The 19,663-nt window shown below is 31.5% G+C and overlaps 2 protein-coding genes across 3 annotated transcripts; one reads left to right on the forward strand and one right to left on the reverse strand.

Annotated features, from left to right (window-relative positions):
• Window positions 1-124: 124 nt before the first annotated feature.
• On the reverse strand, window positions 125-3,226 carry LOC143637693 (uncharacterized). The gene is made up of 6 exons (XM_077105022.1): window positions 2,771-3,226; window positions 1,079-1,211; window positions 867-988; window positions 634-696; window positions 466-534; window positions 125-349 (listed from the first exon to the last, which is right to left on the reverse strand). Exons 1-6 carry the CDS (start codon window positions 2,960-2,962, stop codon window positions 272-274), a joined length of 657 nt encoding a protein of 218 aa, XP_076961137.1. The 5' UTR covers window positions 2,963-3,226; the 3' UTR covers window positions 125-271.
• Window positions 3,227-9,659: 6,433 nt separating this feature from the next.
• LOC143637694 (putative E3 ubiquitin-protein ligase RHB1A) lies at window positions 9,660-12,498 on the forward strand. Of its 2 annotated transcripts, none has more exons than XM_077105023.1 (5): window positions 9,660-9,765; window positions 11,264-11,417; window positions 11,498-11,867; window positions 11,938-12,047; window positions 12,338-12,498. In XM_077105023.1, exons 2-5 carry the CDS (start codon window positions 11,358-11,360, stop codon window positions 12,368-12,370), a joined length of 573 nt encoding a protein of 190 aa, XP_076961138.1. In that variant the 5' UTR covers window positions 9,660-9,765; window positions 11,264-11,357; the 3' UTR covers window positions 12,371-12,498. The 2 variants fall into 2 exon arrangements, with proteins under 2 accessions (XP_076961138.1, XP_076961139.1); XM_077105024.1 differs by lacking the exon at window positions 9,660-9,765 and adding an exon at window positions 9,823-9,900.
• The last annotated feature ends 7,165 nt before the right edge of the window (window positions 12,499-19,663 follow it).

The following is a 19,663-nucleotide window of genomic DNA, read 5'->3' on the forward strand; positions in this document are numbered from 1 at the left end:
TTTGCATTGAATTTATTATGTATATTATTTTGATACTCTTTCAATTATGCATACTACCACCACTATCTTATGCTCATAACTTGAAAACTCAAACTGAGCAAATCTACACATGGACGGAAACAAGAAACGATTATATATAACCGAAAGCTAGAAACAAGCTTTTCTATCTCTGGTTAAGTTGTCTACAACTAAGAGTCACGCTAATTGATTAGGATAATACTAGTATGTACACACAAATAACATGCACGCGCACACAAATAGCTGATCAAGATCAACATCTATGTTTTCTTCCATTTCGCCTCTTGGCTGCATTGATGAACTCAATTATGGCTTCCATTTCACTTACTTTCTGTGCCAAATAAAACATCACTGTCATCAGTAAAAGGTCACAAAATTGGCAAGTTAACAGGTTGAATTTGTGCTTTTGACACAGGCCGACCCGTTTGTATATAATAATAATAGGACCTGGGAAGCAAAGTGTTTGTGAACTGCATTAACCAGCTGTTCCTTTGTTGGATCAGAGTGATTATTTCCCTAAAACAGGAACAAAAAATCATAAAATAAAAGGAACTATACGAATAATACCAAACAAGAAAGACAAGTGTGTAGATAGTTTGTATATACGAGACTCACGAGGTTAAATGTACTGTAATATCGCCATAGCGTGTTGGTTCCCAGCTTCGAGAAGTTAACTTTCTGTTCATTCACATATTTGGATATGCAGGTCAAATATTCAGGTCAAACAGACTAATGTCTTACAATGTATGATGTCAAAATCAAATTATCTCAAAAGCTTAATAACTTAATTCATCACAATGAATTTGAAGCTACAAATATGCTTATTTTGACCAGAAAAGTCAACTTACAGGATAACGCGTGTGCATATTGGATTCAGTTTGACTACCAGACTTCATAGATGGAGATGGGCCCCACGGTCTTGTGTACCGAACTTTGGGCTTGCTTAGTTTGCTAAACTCATTAGGGGTGGCTGTCAATGAAGAACAAACCAACTTATAACCGAACCGTTTTTAGGGGTATTTTGGGAAATTCACAAGGTTTTGACTTTGTATAAACTTACTGAACTCATTAACATCAGAGTCACTGCTTGAAATATCTAATTCGTACTCATCATCTTCTTCAAGACCAGTTGGTGGTTCAAGAACACTCAAAGCATTCCTTTGCAGCTTCACTTCAATCCCATTTTTCAGAACCTAGTCAAAGTTTGACTATTTATCAGTCAAATACTTAAAATTGTAAAATAGCTCTAATAATCATAAAATACAAGTATGTAATTAGTACAATGGGAAAATAAGACATATTAGCTTCAAGTTTTCCAAGAAAAGAAAAGGTTGCAACTTTTACATCTCATAATGAATATTGACGTGAATTTTAACATTTAACGGTAATGATGAATAAATATATCGATACACATGACAGTTTACCAAAAAGATAAGTGGTCCTGGTTTGATGTCGTTCGACACCCGATAATGGAAATTATTGCAAATGTTAGCTGGACAACGGGTGTATACAAACTTTACCATACTTATGAATAATACAGTAGAAACTCTATAAAATAATACACTTAGGACCACCAAAATTTATTAATTAAAAGAGTTATTAATTAATCGATAAATTAATAATTATTAATGAATATTTTATTAATTTATAGTATAATGTTCTGACTCACCCAGAAGAAAATGTAGTTGCACAGTTGTTGACTGATGAAGAAATTATTGAAAGCGTTATTGGAATTAATAAAGATGATATCGATGAAGAAGATGATGAAAGTTCTACAATGGAGCCCCCTTCGCGAAACGAAGCTATTAAAGCGGCAATCACATTGAACAATTTCTTGTTGAGCTATGAGAAAACAACACCAGAAGTTCTTACCATGCTAAGGAAAATTAGAGACGAGATTCAAGGGGAAATTTATTTCAACAAAACACAAAAGACAATTGAGTCATTTTTCAAGAAACCTTCATAAATCATTCATGTAATATGCTATATATAAGGAATTATTAATTTATATTTTATATGGGGTCTAAATAAATTATCAAAAATGTATTATCTTATAATTTTAGCGAATTATTAATTTAGCACCCTATCCCCGAGTCGGGACCGGCAAAAAATATTATCTTAGAGAGTTTATTAAATAATCGAGTATTAATTTATCGAGTTTCTACTGTAGTAATAATAATAATAATTAGTTTAAAATTTTGAATTAATAAAACATATAACCCAAAATCTCAAGAAAAAGAACTTCAGTTTCTTGATGACTTGATACCTATAACATATTCTAGTTGACTATAATTAACATAATCAACAACTTGTAGTGACAAAGGGCAAATAAGTCTTTTTAACTTGATACAAGGGAGTGGAGAAAAAAATTGTTGCAATTTTCATACAACAATCTGTAGTAGTGATGAGGGGCAAATGTGTCATTTTCATCTTGATACCAGAATAAACAAAAAGTTACAATTTTTCATGGCATGTGACCATAATTTGTTACAATTCAAATAAAAACAGAGAGTCAACCAATTTTAGTTACAAACAATCATCACTATACTTATTAAAAAAATTGCAACATAAAACCACCACTACTACTAACAACGTTATTAGAACAAAACCAAACTTTGATGGCCCCATCATGTACAATATTCATCTTTTTGGCATGCTATTTTCCCTCCTTTTTCTCTTCAATTAGTGACCAAAAGATTCAAAGTAACAAAGTTGTAAACAAAAGCAATAAAAAGAATAAAGAAAACTATACCAGCCAATGCCATCCACCAAGACCAACAGCCTTCTTCACAACACCTTGCAGTCCCACCAAAACCGATTTTGTTCGATTGTTCCCTGTCACAATTACTTTTGTATGCCTAGGAAGAATAGAAAGCTCTTCATCCCCACTTTCGTCACGAAAAGGTGAAAAAACCCGAGAAGAATATAACTCGGTTTCCATCATTAATCTTATTTTGGACCACAATTATGAATCTCTGTCTCAATGTTTATCCACTACTTCTATCCAAGATTCTAAATTTCTAATCCATTACATTGAGCAAGAAACTGAATGAACCCAAATGGGAATATTGATCAACTCAATTCCTGATCAAGAAACACAAAAAGACTACAATTATCAGCTCAAGATTCAAACTTTAGTTGAATTCTTACAATTCTTGATATGGGATTGTAATATCAAGAACAACCCACTAAGAATCAAGAGTCTTTTTGAAGAACTCAATTTTAAAAATTGAATCTTTATCAGCTCAAGATTCAAAATTTAGTTAAACTTTTACAATTCTTGATATGGGATTACAATATCAAGAATAACCCACCAAGAATCAAGAGTCTTTTTAAATAATTCAGCTTTAAAAATTGAATCTTTAACATCTGACAGCAAACTTTTAAAGAGAATGTTGAATGCATAATGACCCACAAAGCCTACCCTTCACGGATTCAATTTGAAACCAATAAATGAATCAAACAAAATGGGTATAATTATAATAAATTAATAATATAATACATAATATAACACGATAACCATAATATAATATAAATATAAGCAATTTGCATACTGAATCCCAGTTTTACCACTGGATCTTTAAGCAGCTCAACTTCAGTTTAACTTTAACCCTCTTTTACCATTTAAAAATAAGAAACCTTTTAAAAGATATAAAAATAAATCCCAAATTAATTTCACTGAAATCAGAAATTATGCAATCACAAAATATTAATGAAAAAACTTTAATTCAATATAAAAACTTTAAGCTAAATAAATTAAAGTGCATTGAAAAAATAACATAAGTATATTATAACTTGTTACCTGATATAAAAATAACACTGAATTTGAGCAAAGCAGAGTGTAAATGTATATCAAGTAAGATTTTGTTGTTGGAATTTAGAGAGCATGGAATGCAGATAGAGATAGAGAGAGTGTGTGTGTTCATATATTAATATATTATTATACATACACTAAATGCTTACCAACTGCCATTGGAAAACAACCTGCAAATGAATAAGACATTGTACGGTCAATCACACACAATCTTGCTTATTGGGTCACCGGTAGTTTACCTGCTATTACCGGTTTCATCTTTTTGTCTTTTTCTATTTCTCGGTTACAAATTTGAAATGCACAATTTGAAGTCATATTTTAAATATGGATTCTTATCGGTCGATAAAGTATGATTTAACGGTATATATGGTTGTTATACTGGTGGGTAGCCCGCATTTTACAGCGAATTCTTAAGTCTCATTGTTGTGCGTACGCTAATTACCATTCCACCATCCGAAGAATAATCTTGAATTATTAATAAAGTTGAGGGTTTGTTTTGTAAGTTTATTTTAATTAGGAATATTCTAGAATAAATTTGCCTTATTTTCCAAATTAGGTTTGTCTTTGAGAGCAACTTTAGTAGGTTTATAAATAATGTCTAGATTATTAGTTTTATTAGAGAGGGTTAAGAGGAGTCTCTTCTCCATGTAAGTTTGTTATGTTTATGAAGTTATGTTCGTTTGATAAGTTTGTTTGATTATATGAAAAGAGTCGAGGGTTATCAACCCAAATATCTTGTGTTCGTTTGTTCGCTTGTTTGTTTGTTTGATCTGATTGTTTAATCCGTCTGGGCCAACACCATCATGCCCCGTTCCCCCCTTTCCGGATATCCCCCCAAAGGCTCAAAAAGGTGGGGTCCACCCCTCACTAACACCCATTTAACTTTTTTTTAAGTAGTTAAACCTAGTTAACTTGTAATGCGTTTATTAAAGGGTGGGTTGATGAAAGCCTCAATGTCTTTGGGGGTTGACATGGTGTTGATGCGACGTTTTAACTATCATTTGTTAGTTAAACCACAATGCGTCAATGCACAACCTAAAAGTTAAATCTAACCCGACTTACCTTAAACACTGATTATATTTGAGTGTTATCATTGTTTAAATAATAATAATGACTATTTTTATTAAATTTGTAATATTATATGTACTTAGTGTTATACGAATTGTAAGTGCTTATAAAATACAATTTATCCTTTAAAAAAATGTTATTACTTAAAATGAATACATCAAGTGCTCTACTATATATCAAAACTTATAAAACTACTAAAATAAAAGAAAAATTCTTACAATGTCTCCCAAATGTATTATAATATATTTTTTTAACAACAAAATGCTACATTTACATGCATTGAATCCATAAATTTTGATTTCACACATTAATCATGTTAGCATCCCGTCACAATGAAAACAGCTAAATGTATTAGAGTATAATATATATAACCTTATTTAGTTAGAAGAATTGTTATATGCAGTGTTAAAAGCTCATTATGATATCATATTAAACATAAAAAGTTAGACACGCAACATTTAATGGTTGGCAAAACATCACATACATGTTTAATAAAACTAGTAACATCAAATCAAACAAGGAGAGAGAGACATACAATTGTAGTAATTGGTTGATAAAACATTATATCCAGTTGCATTATAATTGATTAGAATAAGGAATAACCTAAAAAGTTAAAACCATGGATATAATTGGTTGTGAAAACGTTATTTGACTATTATAATATGATAGTAGTTAACTAGCATAATAATTCCGTTACACGGTCTGAGTTTTCAGTTTTCTTCAAAATTGAGATCTGAATGGTCAGTGTAACATCTCGGATTTTTTGTATTTGTATTCGTTTATGTTTAAACCGATTCGGGAATGTAATTCGGATCTCCCGAACTATTTAAAACTTGTATTTATTGGTATTTAACGTTGTTTAACTTATGTTATAATGTCATAACTTTTAATCATGCATTCATGCCAAATAGTCCTTAGTTACCTTTAAAATCGCTTAAAACGGTTAAAAATCGCATTTTCGGGAACTACAAGGATTAATTTTACCAATTCTTTCATATTTTCGATTAAATTAACGAAAATTAAACTCCAAGACATGCTATTACAGATCCCAAGACGTTTTCTTGCTGTCCAAGTCAAAATCTCTATTTTATTATATCCGATTTTGTCATTCATTGATTATTCGGTTTCCTAAAATAGCTATTTCCTAATAAACAAGCCTTAACCCTTAACATTTAAGCAAGGTATATCATAAAACCCTAAATTATTACTTCAATACCAGCCCCATATCTATATCCCAAGAAATTCTTCTTACTCCATTGTCGGTTTCTTTAGTTTTTTCAAGTTCTTCAAGCCTACGTTGACTTTCAAGCTTCAAGACCCTTTGACCTCGATTATCTCTTGTTCCATTCATCTTTCGGGTAAGTTATTTTCTTCAATATTATAGATTTTTATCTTTAGAACAAAAGCCCTCAATCAATTTTGCCGATTGAGGAAGTCTAGGTGGTCAATTGGACTCAAACCCATTTAAGGGCATAATAGTCAACATCTTTGACTAGTCAATTTCTCATGCTTCTGGTTGGAACCGACTTTTGGTCCAGAAGACTTTTTTTTTTTCGTAATGATAATTTAAAGCTACTGACCAAAACCTGACTTCCGAATCGTTGTTCGGGTTCTAGTCAGTACCAGCTCACTTAAACGTTTAATACTTTAATCTATCATAACTGGAGTTCTAGACGTCCGTTTGGAACGATTCCAGCGGCAAAAAGTTTGTTTTTACTCATATTGTCTTATCTCAAAGTTTCATGTTCAGTTAGCTTATTTCATTCGACGCATTAGAAGACGATCCATTTAATCCTTAACTCGTTTATCATTATTATTATTCACGTGCCTTCGATTTAAGGTGAGTTTGATCATTCCCCTTTATTTTACTGTTTTTTAAACGTTTTGATGTTCAGTTGGTTTATTTCATTCGACGCATTAGAAGACGATCCATTTAATCCTTAACTCGTTTATCATTATTATTATTCACTTGCCTTCGATTTAAGGTGAGTTTGATCATTCCCCTTTATTTTACTGTTTTTTAAACGTTTTGGGGACATATGCGTACCTATTCATATTTTCTATCATATACACACACACAAACTCGTAAAGATAATTATTGCGTGCATATCAATTAAATGATATTTGCTATTTGCTTATGTGTTTACATTCTATCATGTTTCGTAGAGGTCCATTTGAAGTCTAGCATGTCAGTATGATCATACGTCATCTTAGTAACCGGAGCCCGATTCGCTTGGCGATGGTAAACCGACAATCTCAGTCAATCATTGCAACCAATGCCCATTTGCATGGCAACGGTTAAATGGCACACTAGCATGTCTATGGTTTGTTTATGGTTTGATTGATTATTAGTTTATTACTCACATATGATTGTTTGTGCATTTAACATTTATCATTTATTATTTATTATCATATATTATTGTTAGTGCCAAAATTTGGTGATCATCTCACTCAACATGTGTTGTTGACAAACTCTTTTATTTTCTACGCATATACAGGTTGCCTTTTGAATTGACGTTTGACGTGAAGAACATCTAGAAACGACCACAGGGAACTTAATGGAGATGATCTTTATTTAAACTTTGTTTGGATTATTTGTTATTATTTGTTTGTGTTATGAATATTTGTGCACTGTTATTTGAAATAATTAATTTAATAGATATTGCCACATTCTTGTTTATGATAGGATCTTCAAACTGTGAACAATCGGCTCACGCCGGCATTTCCGCCTTATATTGGGGTGTGACAGTCAGGATTTTCATCACGATCATAATGAAATTTTATGTGAGGCAATTCGAGAAATCAAAAGAATCGGAATGATAAAAAGACATTGTTTTTCCTCATGGTGCCGCCAGAAATCCATTCCAATGAACATACTACTATTTTCTACTTACATTTTTTTCATAATTTCTAACATGCTTTAAAATTTATGAAGAATAATAACTTTTTACTAGTTACTATAATCACAAAATAATCTAACTACTTAATGAAAATAAAATGCATTGTTATGAACTTATAACTAGTTAAATTAATGGATTTACATAAAAAAAATTTTACATAGTGAAACACATATAACCGAAAACCAAAGACAAAAGTCTTCACTATTTATTAGAGGGTAATGGGTATGTGAGTTAATCAGTAAAAGGAAAACAGATTAACATCAACGATCTAAAGTTTGAAACCAAAGCTTTAATAATTGGTTCACACCGGTTCACACTTCTTATTCTCTCTCTTTTATCCCCACTTCCTCGCTCTTTCCTTTCCGTTTGATGAACCAAAAATGGCAAAATGCAATGGAGAATTGCCTATGAAAACAGAACCCGAAATGATAGGGACTTAAACCAAATTGGTTCACATGTACCCGATTTGGAACGGCCTTGGCCCCGAACACCCTAATGTCACTTGACTTTCTCAACTTTTACATCTCTATAAGCTGTAAGTTTTAGGCAAGCCATGATTTTAATACTCAAAACCTTTTTTATTTGATGTCATGATACACAATATTTTGATTTAATGTGCATTATTAGTATTAATCTCTTAAAACTTTTAAAATCAAAATTTCAATATTAATACAAAGATGATCCGTATGCTTTAACTTTTATCCACTGCAATTATTGTGTTTTAAAAAAATAAAAATCTTACTAATCTCAAGCATTGAAAGTAAATACTAATGCGAATACACTAATCCATACGCAAAAGTCGAACAAAGACGATCATATCACCCACACGAATAAGAATTTGATATCATTAAGCACATTTTTAGGTTGTTTTAATAGAACAATATTGTAACAAAGTAACTAATTAAGAAATATAAAATTCCTATAAATAAATTTTAAAATCTCTTTATAAAATAAGATTAATTATATCTCTCATCCTTGTAGTTTAATAAAATTCTTAGTTTTAGCCCTTAAACTTGTTTCCTCACATTCTAACGGAAGTTACGTAACTATAAAGAAAATTCAACCCTGTTAACAGAAAACGCCCAAAATTATTTTTTTACTAGATATATACCTCTCGCTATATCATATCAATCATTTCACACGTATAAAGAACGTTTAATTCATAATGATTTCTCCTATAAATCAATTGACATTGTTGTAGAGGCCACCCTTGATATTTTCTGAATATCGTTTGAAACCACCCTTAAATACCCTAACGAGCTTTTCTAACACCATCAATTAAAAAACCCACAATAAAAAAAAAACTAAAATTTTTTGAGTCAGACTTCAAACCTAAGGCTAAGACCATAAGGATCCAAAGCCTCGAATAAATAATTGTGGGCCCCAGAGAAGCGCGTGGAGATAGAGGTTGTTAAAAGTCAGTCACCCAACTAAGCCTTTGATTTTTCAAAATTCAACAGAATTGACACGCGTCATCACCTCATAAGACGAGCCTTATTAGTTATTATAATTTAATTTCTGTTATAATATTAGCTCTAATTATAACAAGCTTATTAGAATAATATATGAACTTTGGAGTTAACAAGAGACAAGAGAATAAGAAAAGTAAGAATTATTAGTCTTACTGGGATGCAAATCTTCGTTACAATCACCTCGTATTTATAGTACAAAATCAACTGTATATACACTATTTGGGAGGGGACAAAAAACACATAATTGGTGCATGTAAAAGGTTTGTCGGTGAGGTCAAATAATTGGTGTCATCCAAATAATAAAATGGTAATTCATAACAATTTCATACTTTTTTTCATTATAATAATAAAGCATTATATTATATTATATTTAATTTTATTATTATTATTATTATTATTATTATTATTATTATTATTCCTTTGAAATCCTTCGATCACACGGAACTGAATACACATCATTCGGTTGAACTGAACGTACACGACTCCATTGAAGGTATACACACACACACATACATACATACCTACTATTATTTCACTATGTGTTTATTCGTCCTGTAGTTTACGAAGCTTAATTGCTATCTATTGTTTCCGTCATCTGTTATTTATAGAAATTAGGTCTGGTTTTCAGGTAGCCGTAGCTTAATTGATTGCAAACGTGCAGCTGTTGTAGATTTAGGTATAGGTTTTCATTATATTCGATTTCATTTGTTATGTTTGCCTGATTTTGAGGTAGCCGCACGCCTAGGGGTGTGCGTGGTGCGGTTCGGTGCGGTTTTCGGCTAAAACCAAACCGAAAACAAAAATTCGGTGTTTTCGGTTTCGGTTCGGTTTCGGTTTTTGTCCATGAGCTTGAAAATTTTAGGCCGCAAGGAAAGCTGGCCGGAGATAATGATTAATGAATTTAGTTATAAATAATATTGTTAATTGTTAACTAATAGACTATTATACATTTGGCCAAAAGTATTTGTGTTGCATATTTATTAAATTCTTTGAAATTACTTAAAATAAAAAAAGAAAAATCTACAAATTCGGTTCGGTTCGGTTCGGATTTTTTGGTTTCTATTACATTCAAAACCAAAACCGAACTGCTAGCTCGGTTTCTACAGAAACATAAGACCAAACCGATGGTTTTTGTTTCGGTTTTTTCGGTTTCAGATTGGTTTTTTCTGTTTCTTTCACACTCCTACCGGTAGCTTAATTTGCTGTTCTAGAGTCTGGAATTAGGTTTTGATTAACTTCGATTTGTTTCGTAATGTTTCGTGATGTGTTTGTTATTAGGTATGATTATGAAGTTGCGGTAGTTTAATTTGATTGCAGCAGTGAAGTTGTTCTAGAGTCTGGATTTAGGTTTTAATTGTTGTTTGTGCTCACATGATGTGCAATTGTGGAGGATTTACGAGTTTGCTTCGAGTCGGCGTGTATTGATGTTGACATATACAGATTATAATAATCATGCTTTGTGAATTTGAGTAAAGTGTATGCTATGGATAGGTGATGTGTTATTAAGAGAGAATCAAGTATGATTATGAAGTTGCAGTAGTAGTTTAATTTGATTGCAACAGTCAGGTTGTTCTAGAGACTGAATTTAGGTTTTGGTTATTGTTTATGCTCACACGATGTGTAATCATGAAGGATTTACAGTTTTGCATCGAGCCGGTGTATATTGATGTTGACATCTATCGATTATAGTAATCGTGCTTTGTGAATTGAGTTAAGTGCATACTATGGATAGGTGATATACTGATATATTGAATTGAATGTTGATTTTGAAGGTTTATTGTTATGAGTCTACATCTTCAGTTTTTCCTGCTGATAAGAGTAATCAGATGCTGTATGATGATTAGGATTTTAGGATATTCAATATTTAGATTAATGATGTGATCTGAATGATGATGCATGTGTTTTTTTAGCATTCGTTCGTTTACATATGGATTACTGATCAAATTTGTTAACACTATGATCTGAATATCAAATTTGTTTTGAATGTTCAGATTAAATGAGTATGACATGAAATAATCGCCTAAGAGAAACAAATGAGATTATTTTTAATAGCTTCAGTTGAATAAAATACACAAATCAGTATATATGGGCTGCTGCTGCTCTTCAAACCGAGTAGAATGGAACGATTCATCCAGACTGCATCATGTTAGTGAACTTGTTTTGCTTTCAACTCAGTAATAGTTTCTTAGTTTAACTGTTAACATTTCAAACTCTTGATTATGCAGTATCCAGTAGCATCTACAGAGCGCCAGCTGTTACCAGCCCGGAGTAGTGCTGCTGCAGTTATTCCAACAGGATTGTTAGTTGATACAAATCTAGATACGTCTATACCCGACACCTATAGGCTCCCACCAGCACCAATACCATATGATGCAAATCCTCAAGGTCCACCAAACAACCGAGAAGACTCAGCCAACAAGAATAATCTTCCTGTGCAAACAAATGATTCTGAACCCGAAACAAAAGTTAGTGGCGGTGGTGAAAATGTAGCTAAAGAAGCAGTTGAATCTGTTATAACAGAAGAATTTGATGATGAAATAAAAAAATCAAACACGCCTTTTGTTGCTCCTGAGGAGTGTCCTACGTGCCTTGAAGGTTAGTGATTCGTTAACCTCTTTTGATCCGTTTTAATTGTTAAATTTACTAACTTTTTCTTATTGTGCAGAATACGATGAAGAAAATCCAAAAATAATTACTAAATGCGATCATCATTTTCATTTGTCGTGCATTCTTGAATGGATGGAAAGGAGTGAAACTTGCCCCATGTGTGATCAGGTTGGTTTAAATTTCAGTTTGAACAATTCTATATGAAAAATGTGAACTTTTCAAAGTAATGCTTCTTGGTATGAAATTTTGAACTTTGAACTTTAATGGTTTAAGAATATTGTTTGACTATGTGACATATATCTAGAATAATAATAATAATAATATCCTTCTGCAAAGACCAAATAAGAGAAATTTGAGAACCCATATTAATCAATAGTCTTTCTATTTGTAACAGTTTAAAGAATATTTTGGTATTATTTTTACTTTTGTACTAATTTTGGGTTGTATTCTGTGGGCAGGTAATGGAAGTCAGCATTCCGGTCGATAACTAGCTGCATAACTGTCAAATGGAATGGCTGCTATCATCAATATCAAGTATAGTTAGGTCTTATTTCCTTTTTTAATTTTTTAATGCAGAGTGTTTTTTACATATCAAATTTGAAATAGAAACTAAAAAATATGAAAGAAGTAATACTGCAAATAGAAACTGAACCTTCAGGATCATTGGCTTACTGGTTCAAAGACAACATGGGTTCAAAATGAAGTTGTGGATGGTTGGAACTGGTCCTTTTGTTTGTTCTTTTTATTTTATTTTATTTATATTCAAGAGTCTTCAGTTTAGTCTCTTTACACTATTTTATAGAAACTTGATGAATTGATTCATTTGTAGGATTGTAAATTGCAAGTTGTTTTTTTTTTTTTGTTTTTTTTGGTGTGTGTGTGTGTGAATATTTAGGAGATGTGAAGTAGGGATACTTCACGGCTGGTTTTGCGGTTTGATTGATGGTTTGACGGTTTTTTGCTAGACATTGCTTGGCATTAAAATTTTTATAATGATGAGATGGTTCGTGATTATAATACATATACATAAACTACACATTCTAAAAGCGACAAAAGTATATAAATGAATAAATGATACAAGTTTAAACTGCGGGTTTCATTTTTCAAATGGGACTGAGTCGTTAAAGCGGCTAAACTATGATTACTGGCCTGTGAGTTAAGCCGTTTGGATCTCATTTATTTGTGAAACTTTTCAACTGTTTATAAGCACGCATGTGGGCTGCGTGGCATTTGTTCGGTTCAAATTCAAGCCATTGATTCTGATTTCTGTTAAGTCTCTTGGTTCATGCCTCCATGGTTTTGTAGAGAAAAAAACACAACGAATTTTAGGTTCTTATTCTAGATTATCACTTGTCAATTGAAATAAGTAATGATAAAATATGTATTTAGTTTTATAAATTTTTTTTGAACGGCAAATTTATATATTTAGTTTTATAAATAAAGTAATTAATTGAAATAGGTTATGCTATAAATGCATCTCAGTTATTTTAAAGGATTCGGTGTAGTTAATTTGTATACTTTAGAATTAAACAAGACTTGTAAAGGACTGTATGTTTAAACCAGATTTAAAACTAGAAAAACACTAGCATGAAGCATCTTAATTGCATATTCACATTATACATAACTAAGGGGTTGTTTTACATTAATTGTTTCTAATGTTTATATATTTTTTTGAATTTTAATTTTATTTATTGTAAGATAGTTAATAATATACTTAGGATTTGATGATAAAAGAGTTCACAAATAAATAAGATGTTATAACCTGGTTTAAAAACTATCTGGGTTTGGTGAGACCCATGACCCGCTTATTTTTTTACTATAAAATTATTTCTTAATCATTATAATATCTTTTTTTAAAAAGATATTAATTTTTACTATATCCCTATTTTATAGGATTTTCATATCAACTATTTGGTGAGATTAATTTTTAATTTAATAAGATGTTATAACTCGTTTAAGGACTATATGGGTTTGGTGAGACTCATACCCGTGAATTAGGGTCAAATACATGAAATTCCTCCATTTATAAATAGAGCAATCTGGTGGCCGTGGCTTGAGAGAATGTAGGGAGCACCAGAGAGTTTTTAAATGTTTTGTTTATATATATTTAAGATATAATTAATATATATATATATATATATATATATATATATATATATATATATATATATATATATATATATAAAGTTTTTTTAGTTCCAATTTCCTTTTTAATAATTAACTAGCTTACCTTTAGATACAGAATATATCATTTTTAGCATAAATATCTTAAACTAGTTTTTTTCTATTTCAATTGGATTGGTGATTTTGTTAATAGAACCAATTAAGTTGGGTTGCTTAATCATCACTTGATGTTGAGCTACACGTAGAGTCCATGTTAAGGGCGTCCCATTAAACGTGACCGAGTCATAATATTTGAAGAATCTAATAAACCAAAGTGGTCATTCCTTGTTGTAATTATTTTCACAAGTCAAGATTAGTTATTTTTCAAAGTGTTTTCACGATTCAAATTATAAAACATCGTTTGACATTGGTTGTCCACCTTAATAGTTTTTGTTTAATCTATATTTAACTTGCAAAGCATGTTGGATAGACAATAAGGTAATTTAACCCAATCCCCATGAGACGCCCTTATATTTATTTATAACTCATACATGCCGGCCACTGTCTGGCGACCTCCATTTCACTCTACTGACTTCATTGCTCCTTTCAATTGCTATTAATCATCGCATTCAACCATGGTCATTTTTTTTTTCCTATTGAGACTGAATGATGATAGGTTTTTTTTTTTTTTTTTTTTTTACATGTATGGTTTTCTTTACACCTAGCATTATAAGAATATTTGTTATTTTTAACGGAATATATATGAAAAGGTCAGTTATCAAATTATTAGTATGCATTTAACTTGTTATGGTTTAATCTTGTTAGTATTGAAGAGGTTGCATTTAGCTTCCGTGGAGGAACTATTATAAGTAATTGTGCTTGTGTAAACTTAAAAAGTGTGTTTATTCTCTAAATAAATTCTAACAATTAGTCGCTCCTCTGGTTAACTTAGAGAATGATGCATCAAATGGAACATGAGTATTTAAATGAGCCTATATTATATCTGTTGATAAATTTACATTTCCATATATTTTGAAACCCTTTTGTTTCCCTGAAAGTCAGTTCATGTATTTATGAAACAACTTCTATGTGGGCTAAAAGTTTTGGGCCCTATCCAAAATCTTTTCTCGAATGTGGGCTGTCGTGGGTAGCTTTAGCAAATCTGGATTAGGGTTACACAGACTTTCTATATATAAACTAATGAGATTTCATCTCCATTATAACCATTTACTTAGCGCCGCATCCTTCACATCGAGATGCCGAATCCAAAGACGACATCTCTTATTCAGAGATCAATGTAAGCGCTTTTAATTATGTTTTACCAAATCGTATTTGCCTCATAATCGTTCTTTACATGATTCAAAATCAAAACTTGTTTTGAAAATTACGGATTTAGGAATTTTTAGTTTTGGTATTTTTATGGACATATATCCATTGATTTTGTTGGTGTTAATGTAACATATTTACTTATGTCTGAGAAATGAAGTAAATTATTATTATATACATTTTATTGAACATTTGGGGAATTTTGCTTTACTACAAACATGTTGTGACATAGATCGCAAACAACTGAAGCATAATTAATTTGTAATTGCACTATCTTTTTTGGTTCCATACTTGGTATGCTTGGGGATTTAACATGTTTGGCTTTTTTGAATGCTAGGTTTGATGTTGCACATCTCACATTACAGTCAAATTTGGTTAGTCAATTTGGAGGGCATAATAACATGCTGATTGTTTACAGCATATCGATGATTATCATTTGAAAAGGTAACAAAATTAAGGACTTTATTTTTTTATGTCGCATAATTAACAACAACCTTGTTAAGCTCACTCAAAATCAACAAATTTTTGTATTTTGTTATTATTATTATTATTATTTTTAATATTATTATTATGGCAGGTAATAAATAATGATGTTGGTCGGGTCAGATCTCATTGGATACCAGAGGAAGATGAATTGGCCACTTATCAGCCAAGGCGTACCTTGCCCCTGATAGAACCGCCAAATATATAAGAAACGGTGGTTTGACCAGCTGTCGTCGCAGGTGGACCACCAAGCATTCACACCCGAAGAGGACCGGGCAATTGCTCGTCTTTTGACAAGTCAGACCAGAAACGTTATTAAAAACCAATGGAACTACACTCTGAAGAAGATGGTGGAAGAGATTAAGTTCTGTCTTTGTTCACTTTCAAAGTGTATTTTAAGTTTTAATGTAATTAATAAAAAAAACATAATAATAATATTTAATTAATTATTAGGGGTTGAGTTTTGTAATCTTTTGATTTAGTTAAATTTGTGATTTGACAGTTAAACAATATGATTTTTGTACAAGTTAGCATTATTATGTTATAGTTCTTTTACCATGCGCGTTGTGCTGAGGCAGATAGCAAAACTCTAGCGTTGAAAACCGGACGTTGGTAAAACCCGAGCGTTACGACGAAGATTCAACGCGAATTCGATTAGTATCAGTTAAGTTCGTTAGGGTATAGACATCGTTGGTAAAGTTTAAGGGTGAAAACCCAATATAAAATAAAATAAAATAAAGAAAAAACAAAATTCATGGACTTGTGCCATCAAGTGGCCTAATGGGACACTTGCGACACCAAAGTTCTAATTTACATAAGTGGTTATTAATTATAATAACAATATATAATATTTACTCAAATTTTGGATATGGATGAGAATTTGTATGGCATGATATCTTCATACACAATCATAGATCTTCACATATCACTTTTCGTTTATACGGCTTATATTGGCTGCAAAAAGCTGTGTTTTGTGTCATCTCCGTACATTTATTAGTCATGTATGGTCTATACGAGCCGTATAGAATCGTGAGGGTGGTGTATCAACACTTGTAATTAGCTGGTTCACTTGGCAAGAGGTAAATTGATAATTGGATTGGCAAGTTTATGACAGGTGGTGACAATTGAGCTAGTTTAAAATAAAAATTATTATTATAGATTACAAACTTGAATGGTTTCAAACTAAACTACAAAAATGTTCGTTTATTTATTTAAATTCCTTAAAATAAAAACAATAAATATTTAAATTTCAAAAGAAGCATATAAAAGATTTTTTAAAAGTAATTATTACGTTATCTGTTTTTAGTCAAATTCAACCGGTGCAACCAAATATAATAATAGGGTTAGGTTATAATAGAATGTATAGTTTTTATAGGAAGGATAAGAAGTAATCTTGGTCATTGATATTTAACATGGAGGGTTGAGATTAGTTTAGGGGGAAATCAAGTATGAACATAAGGGGAATGGTATAAAAGGAATAACACATTTGTTGATTTTCTCTCTACATGCAAAACACATGTCAAATTTCCCCATCATTTTAAAACGTCCATAATTTTTTTTTTACTACGTTTTTATTGAAAAACAAATTCACCATAATAACAAGTGGTTTTTTATCTTTAATATGAGTACCATATTGTAATATAAAAATTAAAAAAAATAGTGGGTTTTTTACAAATTGTGTTATACAATAGTATTTTTCATTGTGTTTTTTTTTTCATTGTGTTTTTTACATTGTGTCATGCAATTGTGTTTTTTATTGTGTTTTTATTATTGTGTTTTTTTTCATAGTGTTGTTTTCCATTGTGTTTTTCATAGTGTTTTCCATTGTGTTTTTTCGGACTTTTCCGGCGAGGTGGTGGCGGTGGGTGACGGGTGTGGTGGCGGTGGGCGGTGGAGTGGTGGTGGATGTAGGAGATGAGTGAAAATGTTAGTGAGTTTTATGTAAGTGAGTTTTGGAAATTAATGTAAGTGGGTTTTGAGATTAAAGTAAGTGAGTTTTGATATAAAAGTGTTAAGATAAAAATACCCTCCTTTCTAGCCTTCTTAGGACAATCAAACTTTTTATTTGAACATAACCCTGTAATAATATATATAACCGGTTCCATTTTCTAAATAGGTTTGTACCAAAAATGAATACAACAAAAAATTATACATATTTAAAGACACACACCACACACACCTCTCTTACCATATGAACTTAAAGTGGACTTGATACTGACCACCAAAAAAGTTGCTTATTCGTAGTTCCAACTTTTTCTACCTTTTCTGCCTTTAAGTAAATGTTTATATAAAACAAACTTAAAAAAGCATAAGCATAATTGAGCACATATAAACACTTATATTTGTGTGCAACATTTAATTCTTTTAACAAATTTATTTCTATTATGCTTTACGCCAATAAATCAACTCCTTTTTCCGAATATAACAAAATAAACCTTTATGTATCACATTTAAACGAAAGATAATAGTTCATACAATTCACATAGTTATTAACTTAAAACTAATTATGTATTAGAAAACTGAAAAAATAATATGCTAGGTATATTTAAAGAGGCTAGGCCTAATGAGATTGTCAGTCGAATCCCGAGCCCACCCAAGTTTTCGTCTAACTGTGCGTTATGCTTTTTGTGACGGCACCAACAACTGTTATGTGGCAGCTGACGGTATAGTTTTCTGGGGAACATCCAAGCCAAACTCTGAAACCAGGGCCGGCTCCGACAAAGCAAAAAAATTTTTGGGCCGAAGGCGAAAATTTTTTTGGGCCTTAAGTAAAAAGAGTATTTTGTTGGGTTTAAACAGTTTAATTTTTATATATGCTTACTTGGTTATAATTTAGGTTGTGTAAAAAACTTTTGTATAAAAAAAAATTAAACGTGTCTCAAGTGAAGATAGAACCCGTAACCTCTTGATTATGAGCAATACCCATTTGCCACTAGACTAAGCTAGTGGTTATGTAATTGTGTTTAAACATTAAATATACATATTGTTTTTAATAAAAATACATATAATTTTTTTCAAAAAAAAAAAAAATCGGGCCTAGCGGGGTGTCGGGCCTGTAGCCGTCGACCACCCAGCCACACCCATGGGCCGGCCTGTCTGAAACCAGCGTGAGCCTGGCTAAAACAACATATTCTAGTCAGAGTGGGGTAACAAAGCTCTTCAAATTTACAAAGTGTGGTAGCCTACAAGAAAGTCGTCGTTTTAAAAGAAAGGAAAAACCTACACACACAATTAAGTGTACAAACGAGCCGAGCTCACTCGTGAGCTACTTGAGACGGCTTGTTAAAAAGCTCGATCGAGCCCGAGCCCGAGCCTAAAAGTAAGCTCGTTTAATAAACGAGCCCGAGCCCAAGCTTCACTTATCGAGCTCGAGCCGCAAGCCTAAACGAGCCTTTTTTTATATATTTTTTAAAATATATATTTAATAATTACTAATTAATATATATAATGTTATGACAAAATTAATTAAAACAACTAAATAATATATACTATTTTATGCATAAATTTTAATAGAAAAAATAATAAAAATAATTATAATTATATAAAAATAAATGATAAATAAAAACTAGTCGAGCTTGAGCTTTAAAATCTACTCACGAGCCGAGCTCGGGCTTTGAAAATATAGCTCGAAATGAGCCGAGCTCAAGCTTTGTATAAATTAAACGAGTCTTATCGAACTCGGGCTCGACTTGGCTCGTTTGTATACCTACATTACACAATGAGTGAAAGGACTAAATTTTAGGTTTTATTATAAAAATAGAAATATATAAGCGTGGGCTTATTTGGTACACCCACATCATCATCACAAACCCATGTACCCCTCTTTCTTCGCATAAATCCCTCATAAATGGTTAACTTTTAATGACTTTACT

This window comes from Bidens hawaiensis, unplaced genomic scaffold (assembly GCF_021521415.1).
Source record: "Bidens hawaiensis isolate Kalapana, Puna unplaced genomic scaffold, B.hawaiensis_p1.1 tig00008376_1, whole genome shotgun sequence".
Classification (NCBI taxonomy): domain Eukaryota; kingdom Viridiplantae; phylum Streptophyta; class Magnoliopsida; order Asterales; family Asteraceae; genus Bidens; species Bidens hawaiensis.